Below are 21,909 nucleotides of genomic sequence, written 5' to 3'. Positions count from 1 at the left end.
TTTTTGACTCAATAGATATCATTTGCTAACCCTCCTAGCCCCAGCTCTGTGATCTCTCTTCTTACAGTGAAATGTCCTCAGGAACTGTGAGATTATTTTTATCTTATCCCTCACCAACCCCCCCCACTTCTCCCCCACCCCCTGGCCAATGCTAGGTGTAAAGATCCTTCAAATTCCTCAAAGGCAGGGAAAAACAGCAGACAAGCTGTAATTATTCTCAACTTTATGGGAATTACTACACATAACCATTGCTGAACCTTCTGAGTGAATTTACAAATTAAATAAACCAAGAAAAACAACCATTTCATACCATTCAAATATTTTAATCCAGGGGATACTCATCAGACTGGGGCATATGAGTGTGATGGAGAACTATTCTACTATAAGACAGCAAGACTTGGATGAACTGGAGCAGAGTGAAGAGAGAAGAATCAGAAGATCATGGTACAGAGTAACAGCAATGTTGTAATGATCAACTGTGAGAGACTTGGCCACTCTGATCTTGGCCACTGATTCAAGACAATTTCAAAGAACTCATGATGAAAAAATGCTCTTCACCCCCCAGAAAGAGAGCTGACAGCCTCTGAGTGCAAACTGAAGTGTAATTTTCTCTTTCTTTCTTGGCAGTATGACTGATACAGAAATATGTTTTGCATGATTTCATATGTAATGATATGTTTGCTTTTTCAGTGGGTAGGAAGGAGAGAATCTGGAACTCGAAATGTAAAAAGAACACTAAATAATAAATTTAAGAAAATAAAAATTTTTCAAAAGGCAAAAAAAAGGGGAGGGAAGCAACTTGAAGGTAAACTCCCTCCCCCCAAGATTTTAATCAAATAATTACATAAATTATAGTCAGTTACAGAGTGAAGTATACAAAAATTTCACATTACTGAATACATCATTGGAACAGTGAGCCAGTAGGAGACAAGTAGTTTTTAAAAGTTTTTGTTAACTCTGAGTAATACTTCTATGACAATTTCTTATTGGACATTTATACTTAGCCTAAGTTCAAGGTCTCCCTGTGACACAAAGCTGCTGTGTAACTGAGGACAAGTCCCTTAAATTCTCAGTGACCCTCAGGTGCCAAGACTTTTAACTGCTTGTAGTTATTGATCTGCACTGGTAAAGTCGGTTGCCTGTAAGAAAACAGGCAATTCCTATACTGATGAAATCACAAGTTTCTATAAAAAAAAATTAAAGGATCAGGGAAGAACTTAATATGACCTACTCTTTAAAAGGTCTATTTTTGATCAAAAACTAAGCCATGAGAAATTGTATTGAGGCAAAAAGTATTTATTGCCAAACTAAGCCAACATTTGTACATGGAAAGGTTCAAACCAATGTTTGCCAGTCCTCAATAAGAACATTTTGATCGTGTATGTGCTCAAAAATTACTAGCACCTATTGTACTAACAATTGAGCACAGTCTAAAATGGACAAAAAAGGTAGGAATAAAAAGCATCAAGACAGGGAGCTACTGGAGTTTGCTGAGTAGGTCAGTGACAGGGTCAAAGATGACAGCCTTTAAATGTGACCAAGGGTGAGCCAAAGATAGTAGCCTGCACGGCTTACATCCAGAGGCAGCAAAAGAGCTTCCAAGAAAGCCCCAAACTGGTCAAGATCCCAGAGTAGTATACTGACCTAGGAAAGCAACAGGAACAACAGTGATAAGCGTGGCACTTTGAGACCAGGATAGCCTAATTATGCAGAGATTCCTAAAAAGGGCCCTAAAGATCCAGTTCTTTGAACTTGGGGGAGATGCACAACAGTGCAAGAACCCAGTTGACCTGGGGTAAAAACAAGCAGAGCTGAACACCACACCCCAAAACCTAGCAGGGGCAGAGTATGCACCCTGCACAAAGCCTGAATTCAGCAATCAAAACTGGAATGCGTAAACTGAAGAAGACACCAAACACAATAAAAATTACTGTAAATGTAGAGATGACCCAAATTCCAGACTAGAAAAAGTAACTCTGTAAAAAAGACTAAATGAATACCTAGAAAAAAGTGAAGCAAGAGAAAAAAATTAAATACCAGTTTTTAAGGAAAGAATTGGAAGAAGAATAAATAGCTCACAAGAGAATGTGATAAAATTTCATCCAAATAGTGGACTCCCTAAAATCTAAAACAGACCAAGCAGAAATCAATGGCTCTATAAGGCAGCAAGAAACATTAGAACATAATCAAAAGATTGGATAGGAGAAAATGTAAGCTATTGCTTATTAACAAAAAATCAAGGAGATAACTTTAGAATCATATTGGACTCCTTGAAAACCATGATTAAAAAGCCAGTAATGAAAACTCCCCAATCTACTACAACCAGAGGGCAGAGTAAAGAGAAGAGAAATCCATCTATCACCACCAGAAAGAAACCCCTATAAAGGAAAAATCCCAGGAATGCCACACCATAAATCCAGAGCTCTTATACCAAGAAAAAAAATACTGCAAGCATCCAGAAAGAAGCAGTTAAAGTACCAAGGGATCACAGTCAGGATCACATAAGACCTGGCAATTTTAATTATAAACAATATTCCAAAAGGCAAGAGAATAGAGATCTATAACCAAGAATAATTTGTTTGGTATGTCAAGTATAATCCTACAGGGAAAAAAAATTGGATCTTTAAAGGAATAGGAGCATTTGAAGAACTTCTGATGAAAAAAACCAGAGCTGAGCAAGAACTCTGAAATACAAATACAAGAGCAATTAAAAGGGGTTATATGATAATGTAATATAGAGGAGAGAGGAAGGTTAGCAATAATAATGTGCCTCCCCTCTCCAATTTTTTAAAATATACAGAAGAAAACAAAGAAGCACAGAAAAGCCAGAGTTTTGTGTAATTTATTCTTTTATAAAGCAAGCAGAATGAAATGAAGATTCACTGTCTCATAAACAATCCTCTATGTCCTGTCTGCGTGTGTGGAAATGTTCATTTTTTGGTGCTTAAACACAAAATTTCAAAAGTTATATTAAAAAAAGATCTGTGCTACACATGGCAAGCTACCACATCTGCCTATCTTATCCAACTCGCTCTGTCCAACCCAAATGAAAAAAAGAGAGGTGGAACCTACACCTTCCTGAGGTACCTGCTCTAGTCATGAAGTAATGCGGGGGCTAAGGAAGTTGTGACCCTGCTAGGGGAGCAGAGTGGAGAATTTTCCCAATGACACGTATACAGGTTTGACTATGGATGTTCTGATAGTAGTTTGGTTACAATTGCCCCAAGGGACAGAGAAGGTGGGATTTTTTCTATCCTTCAATATGGTTCATCTCCTACTCAGGCCATGGGACTTCTCTACTCTGTAAACCACTCGTTTAGACAAGGAAATCTCTGCCCAGAGAGCTTATAGTTACTGGGGGCTTCAACTTTAAATCCCTCATGTTTGACCATACCTACTCGCAATTCTGATCAGATAAAAATAAATCAATATCATGTTTTCTTAAACAAGACACCTATATATCTGATTGAAGAATCTGAGTCTGGGGAAGGAGGGAAGTGTTAAACTGATTTTGCCCATGGCAACATAGCTGGGACCTGGGAAACAGGATTAGAACACTGGTCTTTCCTGTCGCCATCCAGTACTTTTTTCATTACATCATATAGCCTGTTAGTAAACAGACATTATCTATAGTATAAAAGATGACGTAGGATGAGTTATAATGTAGACTCCCATGGTTAAAAATATAATTAGGTTTTCACTGCTGCTCAGCCATTTTCCAGTTGTGTACAACTCTTCATGACCCCATTTGGAGTTTCTTGCCATTTCCTTCACCAGCTCATTTTACAGATGAGGAAACTGAAGCAAGCAGGGTGACCTGACCAGGGTCACAGGGCTAGTGCCTGGAGCCAGATGTGAACGCAGGAAGATGGGTCTTCCTCACTCCAGGCCCTACGCTCTAACTACTGTACCACCTTGCAGCCCCTACTTTCCTATATATTCTACTAAAAGTACTGGTTTTTACAAAGCTTCATTTCAAATGTTACCTCTCCATGGAGCAGTGGGTGTTGTTTCCAAGCCATGTTCCAGATATTGTCTAAGTTCTCCAGCATGTTTAACAAGTAATCTCAATAACCTCAATGTTGCCATTACAATAACATCATCAGTACTCTGTTCAGACCTATTACTTAAATGCAATCTGGGATCATCTTCATCCAGAGGAATCTAAAAATCAACAAAATGGGAGGGGGAAAGGGGACAGAGAGAGAAAGAGAGAGAGAGAGAGAAAGAGAGAGAGAGAGAGAGAGAGAGAGAGGAGAGAGGAGCAGGAGAGAGGAGGAAGAGGGAGAGAGAGGAGAGAGGAGAGAGAGAGAGAGAGAGAGAGAGAGAGAGGGAGAGAGAGAGAGAGAGAGAGAGAGTTAAAAAAACAAAAGAAAAACTTATACAGTTATCCCTTCCACATCGAGGGGTTAGAGCATGGTGCCCCAGTGATCTGGAAAATTCACATAAAAATTTCTAGCCTTCCCTTAGTAACAGAGAAGTCTAAATTATTACAGTATTAAAAGATAAACTATATTGGTATCATATAATACTGTGCATGCGCATGTGTGTGTCTGAGTTTCTAAACTTTTTCTGTGTTGTTTGCTTACCATGTGTCTGTGGTCTCTGTAGAACTCCCCCAGAATTCCCATTTATTTTTTTATGCTGACTCACAATTATCAAAACTGTTATGGGGAAAGTTGTGATGTGGAAGGGGTAACTGTAATATTGTTCCCGTACAACTGCAAAGCAACTGTGACAAATTTGTTTTCAAAAAGGCATTATTATACTTCATACCTGTCCAGCATTGAGTTTAAGGAAAGTAAAATATGCACTACAGGACAGTTTGTAGAGGCTAAAGATTCTATCTACAACTTTTCGCCACACTTTAATTAGTCCCTCTGTTGCATTTTCATCAAGATCTGAAAGCCATGGGCAGCTTGCCAATAACTGGCGCCAGATGACATCAACCATATCATCTTCTTCATTGTCTTCACTCTCAGTTATCTGAAGTGTTATATCTTCATCCTGAATGAAAATTAGGAAAAATACTATTTTCAACTCAAAAAGTGAAAATTAAATGTAAGTCTTTAAAATTAAATGTATGTCTTGAAGATACATGTATATTTGTGCAGAGATATAAATAATACACAAAAATGTGTTAAGTCAGGAAACCTAAATCCCAATCCTCTTGCTGACACTTTTGAGCTACATACAGTGGGGTACATAACTTCTCTGTGCCTTGACTGTCTTAGAAATCAAGTGGCTATACCATGGGACTGTTATTGTATGGAAATAATTTGATTAACTTGAATGGTTTTTATCTTTGAGCATGTGTGTGTGCCAGCGGGCATGCGCACACGCACACGTACATGTACCTAATCAAAAGTTGGCCAACAGGTGAAATTTTTTCAGCCACAGTAACTGAATCTATTTATTTATTTATTTTTAAATATATATTTTTTTAAATTTAGTTTTCAGCATTATTTTCACAAGAGTTTGAATTACAAATTTTCTCCCCATTTCTACCCTCCCCCCCCACTCCAAGATGACGTATATTCTGGTTGCCCTGTTCCCCAGTCAGCCCGCCCTTCTGTCACCCCACTCCCCTCCCATCCCCTTTTCCCTTCCTTTCTTGTAGGGCAAGATAAATTTCTCCTCCCCATTGCCTGTGTATCTTATTTTCCAGTTGCATGCAAAAACGTTTTTGTTGTTTTTGAACATCTGTCTTTAAAACTTTGAGTTCCAAATTCTCTTCCCTTCCCACCCACCCTCCCTAAGAAGTCAAGCAATTCAACATAGGCCACATGCGTATCATTATGTATAAGCCTTCCACAATACTCACGTTGTGAAAGACTAACTATATTTTTCTCCTTCCTAACCTATCCTCCTTTATCCAATTTTCTCCCTTGGCCCTGTCCCCTTTCGAAAGTGTTTGTTTTTGATTACCTCTACCCCCATCTGCCCTCCCTTCTATCATCCCCCCCTTTTTTAATCTTCCTCCTCCTTTTTTCCTGTGGGGTAAGATACCCATTTGAGTATGTATGGTATTCCCTCCTCAGGTCAGATCTGATGAGAGAAAGATTCACTCATTCCTCCTCACCTGCCTTCTCCTCCCCTCCTACAGAACTGCTTTTTCTTGCCACTTTTCTGCGAAATAATTTACCCCATTCTATCTCTCCCTGTCTCCCTCTCTCAATATATTCCTCTCTCATCCCTTGATTTTATTTCTTTTACATATCTTCCCTTCATCTTCAACTCACCCTGTGCCTGCTCTCTCTCTATATATACACATACATATATACATACATACACACTCACATATACATAAAGATATATATATATATATGCGCATATTCCCTTCAGCTACCCTAATACTGAGGTCTCATGAATCATACACATCATCTTTCCATGTAGGAATGTAAACAGTTCAACTTTAGTAAGTCCCTTGCAATTTCTTTTTCTTGTTCTTTTTCTTGGTTACCTTTTCATGCTTCTCTTGATTCTTGTGTTTGAAAGTCAAATTTTCTATTCAGCTCTGGTCTTTTCACTGAGAAAGCTTGAAAGTCTTCTATTTTATTAAAAATCCACATTTTGCCTTGGAGCATGATACTGAGTTTTGCTGGGTAGGTGATTCTTGGTTTTAATCCTAGCTCCACTGACCTCCAGAATATCGTATTCCAAGCCCTTCGATCTCTTAATGTAGAAGCTGCTAGATCTTTGGTTATTCTGATTGTGTTTCTACAATACTCAAATTGTTTCTTTCTGGCTGCTTGCAGTATTTTCTCCTTGATCTGGGAGCTCTGGAATTTGGCAACATTATTCCTAGGAGATTTCTTTTGGGGATCTATTTGGGGAGGCACTCAGTGGATTCTTTCAATTTCTATTTTGCCCTGTGGCTCTAGAATATCAGGGCAGTTCTCCTTGATAAATTTCTTGAAAGATGATATCTAGGCTCTTTTTTTGATCATGGCTTTGAGGTAGTCCAATAATTTTTAAATTATCTCTCCTGGATCTATTTTCCAGGTCAGTGGTTTTTCCAATGAGATATTTCACATTGTCTTCCACTTTTTCATTCCTTTGGTTCTGTTTTATAATATCTTAATTTCTCATCAAGTCACTAGCTGCCACTTGCTCCAATCTAGTTTTTAAGGTACTATTTTCTTCAGTGGTCTTTTGGACCTCCTTTTCCATTTGGCTAATTCTGCCTTTCAAGGCATTCTTCTCCTCATTGGCTTTTTGGAGCTCTTTTGCCATTTGAGTTAGTCTATTTTTTAAGGTGTTGTTTTCTTCAGCATATTTTTCAGTATTTTTCTGGTTCTCCTTTAAAAAGTCATTGACTTGTTTTTCATGGTTTTCTTGCATGCTTCTCATTTCTCTTCCCAATTTTTCCTCTATTTCTCTAACTTGCTTTTCCAAATCTTTTTTGAGCTCTTCCATGGCCTGAGACCAGTTCATGTTTTTCTTGGAGGCTTTTGATGTAGGCTCTTTGACTTTGTTGACTTCTTCTGTCTGTATGTTTTGGTCTTCTTTGTCACCAAAGAAAGATTCCAGAGTCTGAGACTGAATCTGGGTGCGTTTTCGCTGCCTGGCCACATTCCTAACTTGATTCCAACTAACTTGACCCTTGAGTTTTTCAGCGGGGGTGTAACTGCTTGTAGAGTTAAGAGAACTATGTTCCACACCTGGGGGGATGCGCCAGCTCTGCCACACCAGCACTCCTCCTTCCCCAAAAACCCCCAACACGGAATTGACTTAGATCTTCAGCAGGCTCTTCACTCCTGCTCTGATCCGCCACTTAATTCCTCCCACCAGGTGGGCCTGGGGCTGGAAGTAACTGCAGCTGTAGTTCTGTAGCTGCCCCACCTCCACTGCCCCCGGGTGGTGGCCGAACCTCGAACTCTTTCTACTCCCGCAGCTTTTCCCACTAACCTTCTCTGCTGTCTTTGGTGTTTGTGGGTTGAGAAATCTGGTAACTGCTGCAGCTCACTGATTCAGGGCGCTACGGCACGCTCCGCCCAGCTCCTGGTCTGGTTGGTCTGCGCAGTGCATGCTGGGCTCTGGTCTGCTCCCAGGTCCGTGCGGGATAGACCTCACCCAGAGACCATCCAGGCTGACCTGGGCTGGAGCCCTGCTTCCCTCTGCTATTTTCTGTGTTCTGCAGTTCTAGAATTGGTTCAGAGCCATTTATTATAGGTTTTTGGAGGGGCTCGGCAGGGAGCTCATGCTAGTCCTTGCTTTCCAGCTGCCATCTTGGCTTCGCCCCTCTCCACTGAAATTATTTATTAAAACACAGAGGGTGTTGCAATGTCTGTCAGTGGAAAAAGCATCCATTTCAATGAAATTAAAGATCCTGGCCATTTCCTGTGGGAAGCCTTACCCCATCTCCCTGGTCATTAGGGCCTTTTCCTTCCTCAAATTTGTATTTACTTATCCATTTAAGTGTTGTTGCAGACTTCCCAATAAAACAAAAAATCCTTGAAAGTATGGGGTTTTTGTTTTGTGCTTGAACCCTAGTGACTAGCACAGTGTTTACCAAACAGCAGGTGATTAAGAAATGTTTTCTGAATGTTACGTATGACTACTACATATGTAGTAATTGCACAGGAATTATTGATAAGATGGGGAATATTTTGTTTGTATACCCTACCTTTAAGAATTGCAAGCGTAACACTTTGTAAAACTTGAAGTACTCTAAATACTCGCTGATAACCAGTGGAATGGTAATATATACATGCAGCAAAGAACAAAGGAAATTTAAGAAAAGCCTGCTGACTCACTAAAGTACCACCTGCAAGAACTGAAAAACCAGATGCCATCAATTCATCAGATTAAAAATGACTGCTACTAAGGCAGTAATGACTCAATGTATAATACTGTGAATCTATCCCAAACCAATTACAGTACTAATACCTTAGATACCATGAAATCTAAACTAATGCCCAAACTGTATCTATATTCCTTAGGCTAAACAATGTTTCATGAAATAATTTTAAATAAATAACACAGCAGTTAAACCAATTATAGACTGTTGTATAGCTAGAAGGGAACCTACAGATCATTTAATCTAACCCTTCTCATTTTGCAAATAAGGAAACTGAGGCACAAAGAGATCAGGTCATACAATGAGTTGGTCAGAACCAAGATTAGAACTCTGTCCTTCTGACTCCGCAAATTAACGTGCTTTTCCCTCTACCAATCTGTCATGAACTGAATGGCCTCAACAAATCTCTTTACGCAAAAGAAGTTAAACTAACTTTGTCACTATTGAAGTTTAGGAGGGACATGTATGCTCTGAAACCAACTTTGCTGTTCAGTCATTTTCAAGTCTCCATGACCTCACTTGGGGTTTTCTTGACAGAGATAGTGGAGTGGTCTGCCATTTCCTTCTCCAGCTCATTTTACAGATGAGGAAACTGAGGCAAACGGGGTGAAGCGCCTTGTCCAGGGTCACATGAAACTAACTTAATCAACCTTAATGAGTGTGACCTTGAGCCAACAATACTTTCAGATTCCTCAGATGCTGTGTGCAGCCTCTTCAAACAAGCAGTATGCTGCTATTTTAAAAACCACAAGTTCTCAGTTAAAATATCAATTATAGAATTCCAAACAATGTTTTTACTAAGAGCATTCTACGACAAACTTCCTTAAAAAGAAATGAAGCAACAATAACACTCTAGTTGTATTAAGAGTGACCCCTAAAATTTTTTTTTACTTGCCTGAAGTCCAGCTGGCCGGCAGACAGCCTGACCAAGAATGCCATATATTTTTTCTTTATCTTCTTCAGCTATGTTTTCTGGAAGTAGATTCTGCACCTCAGACTTCTCTCTGGGTAGTAGACGGACACCTTCTCCTTGACTGTCAAAATTAATACATCATTATTCCACCACCCCAAATTTAATAATGACACATTCAAATCTCTATCTTGGAACACACTTTAAACTCTCCAATAAATTTCGCCTAAATTAAACATTGGAAGTGTACATACCTGGCATTATCAACCACCTTTCTGCCCCATCTGTATGCCCAACTAGCCAGTGCTGCCCAAGATTTGGCAACTTCTGGTGCTTGGACTGAAGAGAGGTGATACAACTGCCCCAATATGAAGTCAGGTTCTCCAACTCCAATATTTACTGTCATGATTGAGAAAAAACAGCAAATGTTAAAAACTCATAAAAGTTGCTTTTGTTAACATTTATATAATAGCTGTCAGATATGTTTTAAAACAATGTGGTTTTGGATAAGTAGAATAGAGTAAAACTCTATAAAACAAAAGCAGAATGAATTCTACATAGAAGTATTTTAATATAAAAGTGCCTATTTGTTAGCAATGCAAAAGAATATATATGTCACTATACACAATCTTAAAATACTTATTTACTAGTATAGTCACAATAATTTTTAAAAATCTGAAATCATAAAATTTAACAGTTAACATTTTAAAAAATAAACACGTTAAATAAAAACTTAAAAAATTTAATTTGAGAAATTAAAAAGGAATTTTACCTGTAGATTCACTCTCAATCCGGGGATATTCCTCTTCTATTGAATTGACAGATGGTAGTGCAATCAACGTATGAATGTTTTTAGACAGAGTAGAAAGACCTGTGAAATTCTGTTGTTGTTGGGCTCTGTATACCTGTTTCAACTGCCCTGAAATTTCTTTCCATTCTGCTTGGATCCATTTAGCCAGGGTCAGAATTGATTTAGCTACTGCATATTCCGCTTTGGCAGACTTGCAAAAGGCTATGGCACAAGAACTCAACATTTCCATCGCATGTGTTGACTGACCTGAGTAAGACAACAAACTAATTTAAAAGAATCCTTTAAAAGTGAATACTCACATACATTTTGGGGTGAAAACACCAGATATCAGGTGGTAATGATCACTAAATGCCAAAAAGAAGAGAGGGGAAAAGTAAGAAGTTTTTCAGCTTATTTTTCTAACTTTAAAAATCATTCTACTTTTGGTCTAAAACATCACTTTCTAAGGTAGAGTACTACCATACCACAAAACACGGTCACTAACACAGCCAATTTAGTAGGATGCTCTTAGAAAGCCATTACGGAAAATTCTCAAGATTTCTTAAAATGAAACAGATGCCAATAAAAACACTTTTATCTTTTAAAAAACAGACAAAACCCCAAGTTGCTCCTTAATAGTTTTAGGTTCTGGCTAGAAGCAATCTGAAGCAAATTTTCCACCTTCAGAATACTTCATAGCTACCTTCCTCCTCTATCCCATTCCCCAAAATTATGTGTTAAAAGACTAGAAAAACTAAAGAATGTAACTGAGATAAATTACCATTACATTAAATCATAATACAATTTCTGCAGGGATAGGGGCTGATCTTATTATTTCATTGATACAGGGAAGTCTAAGAAGAGGAAACTCTACCAATGCAGCTTGATACCTTTCCTACAATCTACAGTCTCAGAAGATTGCCTGGAGCACTGGTGCCAAACTCAAATAGAAATGGATCCCTGGGGGCTGCATATTGACTTAGAAAACCACAAATTAACATTATCCATGTTGTATTTCATTTTTGTTTATTTTGGTAAATATTTATTGTTAAATAAATATTATATTTTACTCATGAGTTTTCTGTTCTGACCTAGAGCACTAAGAGGTTAAAGAACTTGGCCATAGTCACAAAGGCCAGTATATAGAAGAGGTAGGCCTTGACCCCTACACTTCTTGGATCTAATTCCAGGTCTCAATCCACTACATGATGCTGCCCCTCACAAGCTCTATATCAGGCTAACCATTTAACTCAATTTTTTCTATTAGTTTAACACTAAGTTTATTAATATAAATATTATACTAACCTGCTGTATATAACAGTTTGGTTTTTTCTATATCAAGCTCAGGTCCCCATTTTTCATCTACCTGGCCTTGTGTTGACAATTTTTTAAAATACTGGACTAAATCTTGGGCAGTAGTAGTTTTTCCCAATTGGACTTCACTACATTGTGCAAGCAATCTTGTGGCCAGTGCTACATTTCCCCGTTTTCTGGCAAATTTTGCTGCTGTTAGACCCAGTTCCATAAGGTGACTTCTAATTGGAACAGTTTGTTCTGGAAAGAAGAAAACAAACATTTGTTAATGTTAAACAGTATGACATCCAGCCAGGCACAGGATCAAACTACATCCACTTATGTTATTATAACATCTGAGGCTCTGCTAATAAAAACCTTTATATGGAAAAGTATCACTGGCCCAAACACAGCACACTTTTGCTACTCCCTCTTGAATTCCTTCACTACTCGTCCTCGCCTTTATGACTTATACAAAATCTGATTTTTATAGAGTAGTCATATTTAAAAATCAGAACTTGGAAATGCACAGAACTTCAGTATAATTTGGTTATATGTGTAAAAGTATCATCCTTTTTTAATAGGTGGCTTAACAGTTCATAGCTCAAAAACCAGAGAACAAACAAAACCCCCCCTGCCTTTTGAATATGACGGATGGAAATGAAAATAGAAAATGATATTCACAACACTTATATAAGCTGCATAATGCTTTTCTCACACTCTTACAGGGTAGCATGATATTACGAGCATAGTTATAGTCCTATAACATGCCCACGCCCACATAGTTATTAATAAGTACTACAGTTGGGATTTAAGTCTTTTGACAGCATTCAGCCCTTTATGTGTTGTATGAAAGGAAAAAAAAAGATAAAACTTGTCTTTCAAGAAATACGAAAATAAACTGCACAATCAATAGATGATTACTGGACATAATTACTTTCTAATGTAAGGCCACATGTTTATTTTTCTTTGAAAGAAATTTCATCCTAGGAAACAACTTGCAATCGGATCAATATGTTAACTGTTGAATATCTGGTTCACAGGTAGGCTATGAGACAGAGGCTGGGAGTGAGGGGAAAATAAATAAATTGGTAAGATTTTTTGGCTCTTTTTGCCTTTTCCCCTGGGGCCTATTTATTTTCATTCATTCATCTTGAGAGAGAATCGTTCAAGATGGGAAGATACACAGATTGAGAGAAAAAGAATAAGTTTCCAAGGAGTCCATTTGTGCTAAAAGTCCATAATTATTATCAACGTGTGTAATCTAAAAGTAAATTTCTTACATTTGGCCTATATTACAGCACGTCAATGGATACCTCAATGGTTAATTCATTAATACTCAACTATATTACAATATCAATAAAGAAGTACTGGCATTTAACTCTGGAAATGGGATTTTCATAGCTAGACAAAAATAACTTTAAAAGCATTTTTCTTCACTATAGACAGGTATTATTCATAAACAGTTCTGTAAAAACACATGCTGTTCCAAAGAAGTTAACAAAGTCTAAGGATACTAATTTTGTATTCATTTAAATATTTATTTACTTTGAAAGTAATATGTGTACCTTTAATTTTTTCAAGTAACTGACTCTGATACACAGTATATCTTAGCGCATGCATCCATGGTCTTACGTCATGTTGCTTACATGAACGCAAAGCTTCACTAAAAAGTGGAATTAAACAGTCCTGAAAAACAAAAAAAAATTACATAAACTAGAATATCATAAAAAAAATTGTTAGAAGTTGATTATTTGGGGGGTAATAAGCTCAGGTAGTCAGAGAATGACACAAATGACTAGACAAAATTATCCCAGGGAGTGATCTAATGCTAAGGATTCATTAATAAGGTCAGCAAGTAAATTCTCCTTATAGAAAATAGAAAGGAGGTTCAGCCTATCTTTTAAAAAAAAAAAAGCTGATTTCTTTCCTACTCACTCTCCATTCATTAACAGTCAGTTCAAACTTAATATAGATAACTGATATCAATAATTTCTCAACCAAAATAAAATTAGATACAAAAAATACAGAGTTAATGGGCATAAGATATTAAGTGAAAAATTCAGGAACTATTAATGACATAAAAAGGTGCAAATATCTGTATTTTCTCTATAAGGAATTGATCAGAAAACTAAGTCTAACTGTGAATTTCATAAAAGTTTCAAAGATTGATACACATAGAAATATACCTCTGTTGAAAGCCTGTTTGACACAGTGTTCTCCAAAGCAGATGAACAATACAGTTGTAGAGTACTTAAAACTGGCAAAGACTGTGAAACAGTTAGAGTAGAGAGCCTCAGGGGTCCAATAGCTATACGTGACGTTTGCTTCAAATATTTCACAACATTTCTGGAAAAAAAAAAAAAGAATGCTATTAACCATAACTTTTTAATCTGTGACTCAAAGTAAAAGTATGACATTGTACTATATTGCTTTCTTAATAAGATGGGAGCAATTTATTTTTCAATCATAAAATGACACCAAAATGCCATGATTTGTGCTTTTTAATTATTTTAACCTTTTACTCCTTTGAAACCACAATTCATCTGGTCATTAGCATTCCTATATATGAACTATACACAGACAAAGCAAGGCCAATGTAATTTTATAATCAGAATATTCCTAACCCATGTTAGGAGCAACAAAGTCCTACCAACTAAATGATAAATTCAAATGTATCTAAATTGTTTCTTAAACTTACTCAGTTATAGACTGCCACTTCTGTTCCTGTTCTATATGATTCACAGCAGTTGCCAAACAAACAGAACTTCTTAACAACTGAACTTCAATGGATTTCTGAAGTTCCCTCGGATCTGGACTTAACATGTTAGGAAGGAGCTTTTTCATATCTACAAAAATGAAACGCATCTCATAAAAATGGCATTTCACATTTTTATATCCTAATAAAATGTCACTGGACTTAGACAAGTTAAAAAATATCCACCACAGCAATCTTATTTTTGATAAGAGTGATTTCCTTTTATATCTAAGGAAAATATTATTAATGCTGCTTCATTGTTATTAGAAAATAAAAAATTCTCAGTCCAGCAACTGAAATGTATTCTTAAGGACTAACAATCAGTCACCGTACTACAATACTGCGAATATTTCCCAGAAATACTGACTGAATTTTTTCTATAAGTCAAAGACATGTACAAGTGGAAAAGTCTTTATCTGAGGCATATCTAGACTTTGTGCCCAAATAACCACTGTGTATAGGAAAATGAAACAGATAACAAAACTGTTTTAAGTTATACTATACCAAACAAAATAAGAACCCAAGGTTTTTGATCTCTTTTTACAAAGATCTTTCATTCAAATAAATAAAATGGTAATACTGCATTAAAGTTTCTAATGAAGTTTAAATTTAAAAAGTAACACCTCTTTCTCTTAAAAATTAGGTCCATTCTTTCATCAGTAGAGGGCGCTCCAAGTGAGGAACTTTCTACTAATAAATAGGCTCTAAAGTTTAGCTCTTTTGACCACTTACACTGGGCAATGCTTTGGTCCAGTATATTTGCATGCATTATCTGTAACATCTATACAATCTCAATCTCAATCTCTCTCTATGTATCTATCTATCAAACTTATACTATCTAAATCTATCTTGGATGTCAGACTCTTATTAGAACTATTTTACACAAAGATGTTTTACTGGTCAACCACTCCCCTTCCTATGCCAGCAGTATTAATTTTATTCATGTAAAACTTTTTCAATTTCCCATAACCAAAAGTGTTTTCTACTCATCTCTATTCTTTAATTATGAATTCATTCCACAGCCACACTATCATGTTTAGGTGACGGATTCGTTTTGAGCACACTGCCATATATACTGTAAGACCCTGGTATAAGCCCAACTATTGAAAGACTGTTTCCTAATGTTCCCAGAAATTCTTGCCACAAGTTCTTTCCTACATAATTCTTTTCCTAGGTAATGTCTTTGAGTTTATCTATACTGGATTGAGCTCAATAATTGCTGATTCTTTCTTGTTTAGTATGTTCCACACATCGACTTTTTTACTTTTCAACCATTACCAAGTGGTTTTTGATTATTTTGTAATGTAGTATGAATTCTTGAAATCCTAATTCTCCTTTATTCTCTCTTTTAAAAACTTTTAAAAAATTCTATCCAGCTATGAATTGTGACTAGGATAACACTAAATCTGAAAATAATTTATGTAGCATTACCATTTTCATTCTATTGTTACATCCCAAACACAAGCTCTGGATATCCCTTCAATTAATTCTTTTTTTTTTTTAAAGAGCATTTTATATCAATAGGTACCAAGTGTGCTTTGGTGGACTGAGTCCCAGATATAGCAAGTACTGTGAATGGGATATTCCTTTCTGGGTTTTGCTATTACTACAGAGAAATGCTACTTATTTTGTAACTTGAGCTATTGTTTAAGGAAAGAAGGTCATAAACATTTTATTAAGTACCTACGATGTGCTAGGCACTGTGCTAAGTGCTTTATAAATATTATCTCATTTGATACTCACAACAACCCCAGGAAGTATGTACTATTATTTATTATCCTCATTTTATAGTTGAGGTAACTGAGACAGATACAGCCTAAGTGGCTTGTCCAGGTCACACAGCTATTAAGTATATGAGGCCAGATTTGAACTCAGGTCTTCCTTATTCCAGGTCTAGCACTCTGGCCACTGCTCCAACCTACCTGATTTTTGTTGTTACCAAGCTGCAAAAGGCATTGAGTTTTTATTTTTGTCCACGAATTGAGAAATAGGCTCAATGCCCCACCCACTGGGCCACCTAGCTAGTTTCAATTAAAATCTATATTGATTCCGTAAGATTTTTGAAGTAAATCCATTAGACTTTCTCCTATTGCTACTGCTAGCATTTCTAGAACTCTGTCAGCTAGGAACAGCCTGGGGTGTAGGAGAAAGAGTGTCAGGCTCGGAGTCCAGAAGAACTTAATTCAAAACCTGCTTCATACATTTACCAACTGTGTGATCCTGAGCAAGAGACTTAATCTATGTTTACTCTCTAGCTTCTATCAACACCATCACCACAGAATGTGAGAAAGGAGGAATTTTTGCTTTACCTTTTCATTTATTAGGAAAACGTCTAGTATTGCCCATTACATATAATAATAGCTTTTGGTTTTAGATAGTTTTTTAAATCAAATCAAAAAAAAAGAACACATCTATAAAAATATGAAAGAATATTTCAAATAACTCATACCAAGAGAAATACAAATCTTCATTAAATATAAAACAACTCTGAGATTTCACCTCACATCTAGGGAAATGGCAAAGATAGATCTATAAAAAGATTAACGCATTGCCAGTGAATTGTGAATTGGTACAATCATTGTAGTAAGAAATTTGTAATCGTGAAGAAAGTGACTAGACTGTCTATTCCCAGAAATTCCACTGCTAAGTATATACCTTAAGGAGGTAAGTGTTAAAGAGAAAAGCCCCATACATACCAAAATATTTATAGTCGCGCTTTTTGTAGTAGCAAAGAACTGGAAACAAAGGAGATTCCTATCAATTGGGGAAAAGCTAAACAAGTTGTGGTACATGAATGTAATGAAGTATTACTGAACCGTAATAAATGATGATTATGGATACAGAGAAGCACAGGAAGACTTATATAAGCTAATACTAAGTGAAGTGAGCAGAACCAGGGAAGCAATACACAGCAACACACAATGAAAAGAACAGCTGAACCTGAATACTGTGAAATTAAATGACCAAACTCAGCCTCAAAGAAAAGATATGAGAAATTATATCTCTTTCCCTTCTTTGGAAGGTGGGAAGCACTATAGATGTCAGACTTTTTTGAAATGTTGGTTAGTTTTATAGAACTATTTTTATCCAGCCACTTATTTATTTTTTCTTATAATGGTCGGCTCTCTGGAAGAGAATGGGAAAGAGATATACTGGGAAATGTAAGTGATATAAATGTCAAAAAACATATATTTTTAACAAGTCAAACATTTTACAAACGCAAACAGTACTATTTTTATATAAATCTATGATATTTATTTTTAAAAGTGTCTCTATATTTGACTAAATCCAATTTACACATAGTAATTGCTTAATTTTTTTTTAAACTGGTACTGTCTCAAATGTTTGGACACATCTAGTTATGTCCCAATTTGCGGATTTGTTAACATATAATCACTCAAATTATGCATTTACAGATGTGGAGTCTATAAAAATAATTTTACTTACATACCTATTTTTTCTTTAGATCCTCCAGTAAGCAGGTTAATGTTTTCTCCTGGTAATAATTCTAACTGTTCAGTACATTCAATAAATTCTCCAGACTCAAAGCTGCTTAGTGACCTGTAATTAAATTATTAACTATTTTCAAAATGTTGTGAAGTATCCTTATCTACAATTTGCTGAAGGAGACATTTTTATGAATATGGCTACCTTATTACAGTCAAAAGAAAGGATTTAAAAGTAGAATATATTTGTAGATAATTATAACAGCCCATTATATTCCTTTGGTACAGCAAGCTGAGTGACTTATGGACAAATAACTCCCAGAAAAGGAACTGTTTTTAACTTCCAGATTGCCATGGACTTAATTCTTTAGTAAGGAAAAGACACCTAGAGTCTCATAAACAAATATTGTAAAGTTTTCAAAAGTGAGCAAAAGCAGGTTTTTAGCTACAACATTTAGCCATGAAATTTACACTGTATATTTATTTCCTTATTTGCTTTTATGGCTATAATTTCCAAACTGAATATTACTGATAATGTGTGTTCTGGTAATCAGTATAAAATTAATATGGTTACTGTTTTGCTCCCTTGCTCTCCACTCTCCTCTTTACTTCCTTCTCCCCATCCCTTTAACAAAAAATTATTCAATTAAAACCAGAAATAAAAACAACCATATTTTTGTAATATTCTGCTCAAAGGAATTTGTTAAGATTGTTGAAAACAGCATTATTTACAAAGATGCATTATTTTAAACCATAAAATCAGGTCATTATTACACCCTTTAGGTACCTGTGCCAAACTTCACAATTAATTATAGAAAAAAAAATCTTACCTTATGTAGTTGAAGTCAGCTTTTAAGTTGAGGGAAGTACTACTTGTGCTTTTCTTCAAGTCATGGACAGCATTCTGCCATTCCTGTACAGCAGCCCAATCAGCAATTGAGATATAGCACTCACAGGCTTTATTACCCAAGTAATTTATAACCTCAGGGGAAGAATCACTTGGTTTAGCCAGGACAGTTTTTCTAGCTTCACCTATACATTATAAAATTAAAAAAAAATATTAAGCTCAGGATAAATCTAAATATTTCAGACTAAATATTTCAAAACATTAAAAAAATTTGAAACTCTAAATAAAATTAAAAAAAAATTTGAAACTCAAACATATATATATTTGTTCAACAGTCACAGAATAAAATAAATGTTCAATGCCAAATTTTATCTTATAAATACAATAAACTGATGTAACTTACCATTCAGAGAATGCTTTGGACTGGCATTATTACTATTTGAGTTGGCCAACTTCAAGACAGATTTATCAAACCCAGTTATGCTGCAATCTACACCTGTCATGGCACACAAGTGCTCCTGGTATTCAATGGTTGCCTTTTCAAACCTTAAATACAAATTTAGACAGTTTTTATGCAGTACCAGTATTCCAATCAACAGCATCTCTAAATATTTATACTATTATCTTCCCAGTAGCTTGCCCACAAGGCACTTAATGTTTCTGGAATTAAACAAATTCATGGTCATAAAATCATAGATCCTACAACTAGAATGGACTTTAGAGGCCATTTAGTTCAGCTCCTTCACCGTACAGGTGAGGAAACTGAGGCCCACGGCTAACTTATTCAAGCTAAGCTTTTTGTATGATGATGTTTATAAAGCAAGGCCTGGTGTTTACTACATAAAGTCAAATTAATTTTGCTCTGTGTAAGCTCCCTGGAACAACACATAAATATCTTGAAAATGTACATCAGTGGTGTCAAACTCAAATAGAAGAGGATCTCTGCGGGTGGACCAATGACTTAGAAAATAATACATGAACATTATCTATGTTGTACTATTACATTATTAAAATTTTTTCTTAAACAGTTAAACATTTCCCAATTACAATTTAATCTGGTTTGGGCTGCCTTGTGTTTTGTCTGGGATTCTGACATTGGTGATATATATATATCATTGATCACAAGGGGAACATAAATAGGCCCAAATCAATCCCTACTACTAGGCCAAACTCATGCTGTATTCACAGTTGGTAGGTCAGTATTCTCACCTTCACATATTGGAAGTGAAAAGAATATTTGAAAAACCTAAGACACTCTCATGACACCTTTATATATAAAATGTAGGACTAACCTAAGGAAAAGCCCAATCCCAACTGTTCCCACAAATATGAGGCAGTTCTCTCTTTAAAAAGATCTTTGGGAGCTCAGGAGCCAAGATGGCAGTTGGAAAGCAGGAACTTGCATGAGCTCCCTGCCCAGGTCCCTCCAAACACCTATAAAAATGGCTCTGAACAAATTCTAGAACTGCAGAACCCACGGAATAGCAGAGGGAAGCAGGGCTCCAGCCCAGGACAGCCTGGATGGTTGCTGGGAGCGGAGTGGAGCAGAGCCCAGCATGGGCTGCGCCAGAACCAACCAGACTGGGAGCCGGGCGGAACAGGCCCTAGCGCCCTGAATCAGTGAGCTGTGGCAGTTACCAGACTTCTCAACCCACAAACATCAAAGACATCAGAGAAGGTTAGTGGGAAAAGCTGCAGGAACAAAGTGAAAGGAGTTTGTGGTTAGGCCACCGTCCCGGGGGCAGTGGAGGAGGTGCAGCTACAGAACTACAGCTGCAGTTGCTTCTGGCCCCAGGCCCACGTGGTGGGAAGAATTAAGTGGCGGATCAGAGTGGGAGTGCAGAGCCTGCTTAAGATCTAAGTCCAGTCCGGGTTGGTGGTTCTTGGGGGAGGAGGAGTGCTGGTGTAGCAGAGCTGCCTGTATAGAAATAGTTCTGAAAACAACAGCGCATCCCCTCAAGCTTGGAACAAAGTACTCTCTACTCTACAAGAAGTCATACCCCGCTGAAAAACTCAAGAGTCAAGTAGTTGGCTAGGAATATGGCCAGGCAGCGAAAACAAACTCAGACTCAGACCCAGACTTTGGAATCCTTCTTTGGTGACAAAGCAGACCAAAACATACAGCCTGAAGAAGTCAACAAAGTCAAAGAGCCTACAAACAAAAGCCTCCAAGAAAAACATGAACTGGTCTCAGGCCATGGAAGAGCTCAAAAAGGATTTGGAAAAGCAAGTTAGAGAAGCAGAGGAAAAATTGGGAAGAGAAATGAGAAGGATGCGAGAAAACCATGAAAAACAAATCAATGACTTGCTAAAGGAAACCCAAAAAAATACTGAAAAATACACTGAAGAAAACAACACCTTAAAAAATAGACTAACTCAAATGGCACAAGAGCTCCAAAAAGCCAATGAGGAGAAGAATGCCTCAAAAGGCAGAATCAGCCAAATGGAAAAGGAGGCACAAAAGACTATTGAAGAAAATACTACCTTAAAAATTAGATTGGAGCAAGTGGAAGCTAGTGACTTTGTGAGAAACCAAGATATTACAAAACAGAACCAAAGGAATGAAAAAATGGAAGACAATGTGAAATATCTCCTTGGAAAAACCACTGACCTGGAAAACAGATCCAGGAGAGATAATTTAAAAATTATTGGACTACCTGAAAGCCATGATCAAAAAAAGAGCCTAGATAGCATCTTTCAAGAAATTATCAAGGAGAACTGCCCTGATATTCTAGAGCCAGGGGGTAAAATAGAAATTGAAAGAATCCACCGAGTGCCTCCCCAAATAGATCCCCAAAAGAAATCTCCTAGGAATAATGTTGCCAAATTCCAGAGCTCCCAGATCAAGGAGAAAATACTGCAAGCAGCCAGAAGGAAACAATTTGAGTATTGTGGAAACACAATCAGGATAACACAAGATCTAGCAGCTTCTACATTAAGGGATCAAAGGGCTTGGAATATGATATTTTGGAGGTCAATGGAGCTAAGATTAAAACCGAGAATCACCTACCCAGCAAAACTGAGTATCATGTTCTAAGGCAAATTATGGACTTTCAATAGAG

General features: G+C 36.7%; 1 protein-coding gene across 1 annotated transcript in view; it reads right to left on the bottom strand.

Annotated features, from left to right (window-relative positions):
• SMG1 (SMG1 nonsense mediated mRNA decay associated PI3K related kinase) overlaps window positions 1–21,909 on the bottom strand; it is a 122,150-nt gene that overhangs the window by 32,159 nt on the left and 68,082 nt on the right. Inside the window, exons 24-35 of the mRNA XM_036741710.1 lie at window positions 19,251–19,393; window positions 18,831–19,032; window positions 18,006–18,115; window positions 14,498–14,645; window positions 13,986–14,145; window positions 13,365–13,485; window positions 11,809–12,057; window positions 10,486–10,770; window positions 9,968–10,112; window positions 9,699–9,837; window positions 4,777–5,007; window positions 3,987–4,164 (exon numbers count right to left, since the gene is read on the bottom strand). Of these exons, the coding sequence (XP_036597605.1) occupies window positions 3,987–4,164; window positions 4,777–5,007; window positions 9,699–9,837; window positions 9,968–10,112; window positions 10,486–10,770; window positions 11,809–12,057; window positions 13,365–13,485; window positions 13,986–14,145; window positions 14,498–14,645; window positions 18,006–18,115; window positions 18,831–19,032; window positions 19,251–19,393 (2,111 nt within the window). The remainder of the gene's footprint in view (window positions 1–3,986; window positions 4,165–4,776; window positions 5,008–9,698; window positions 9,838–9,967; window positions 10,113–10,485; window positions 10,771–11,808; window positions 12,058–13,364; window positions 13,486–13,985; window positions 14,146–14,497; window positions 14,646–18,005; window positions 18,116–18,830; window positions 19,033–19,250; window positions 19,394–21,909) is intronic.

Source organism: Trichosurus vulpecula, chromosome 1, assembly GCF_011100635.1.
Source record: "Trichosurus vulpecula isolate mTriVul1 chromosome 1, mTriVul1.pri, whole genome shotgun sequence".
Lineage (NCBI taxonomy): Eukaryota > Metazoa > Chordata > Mammalia > Diprotodontia > Phalangeridae > Trichosurus > Trichosurus vulpecula.
The sequence above is the reverse complement of the archived record's forward strand: the minus strand, read 5'-3'. Positions and strand labels throughout refer to the sequence as shown.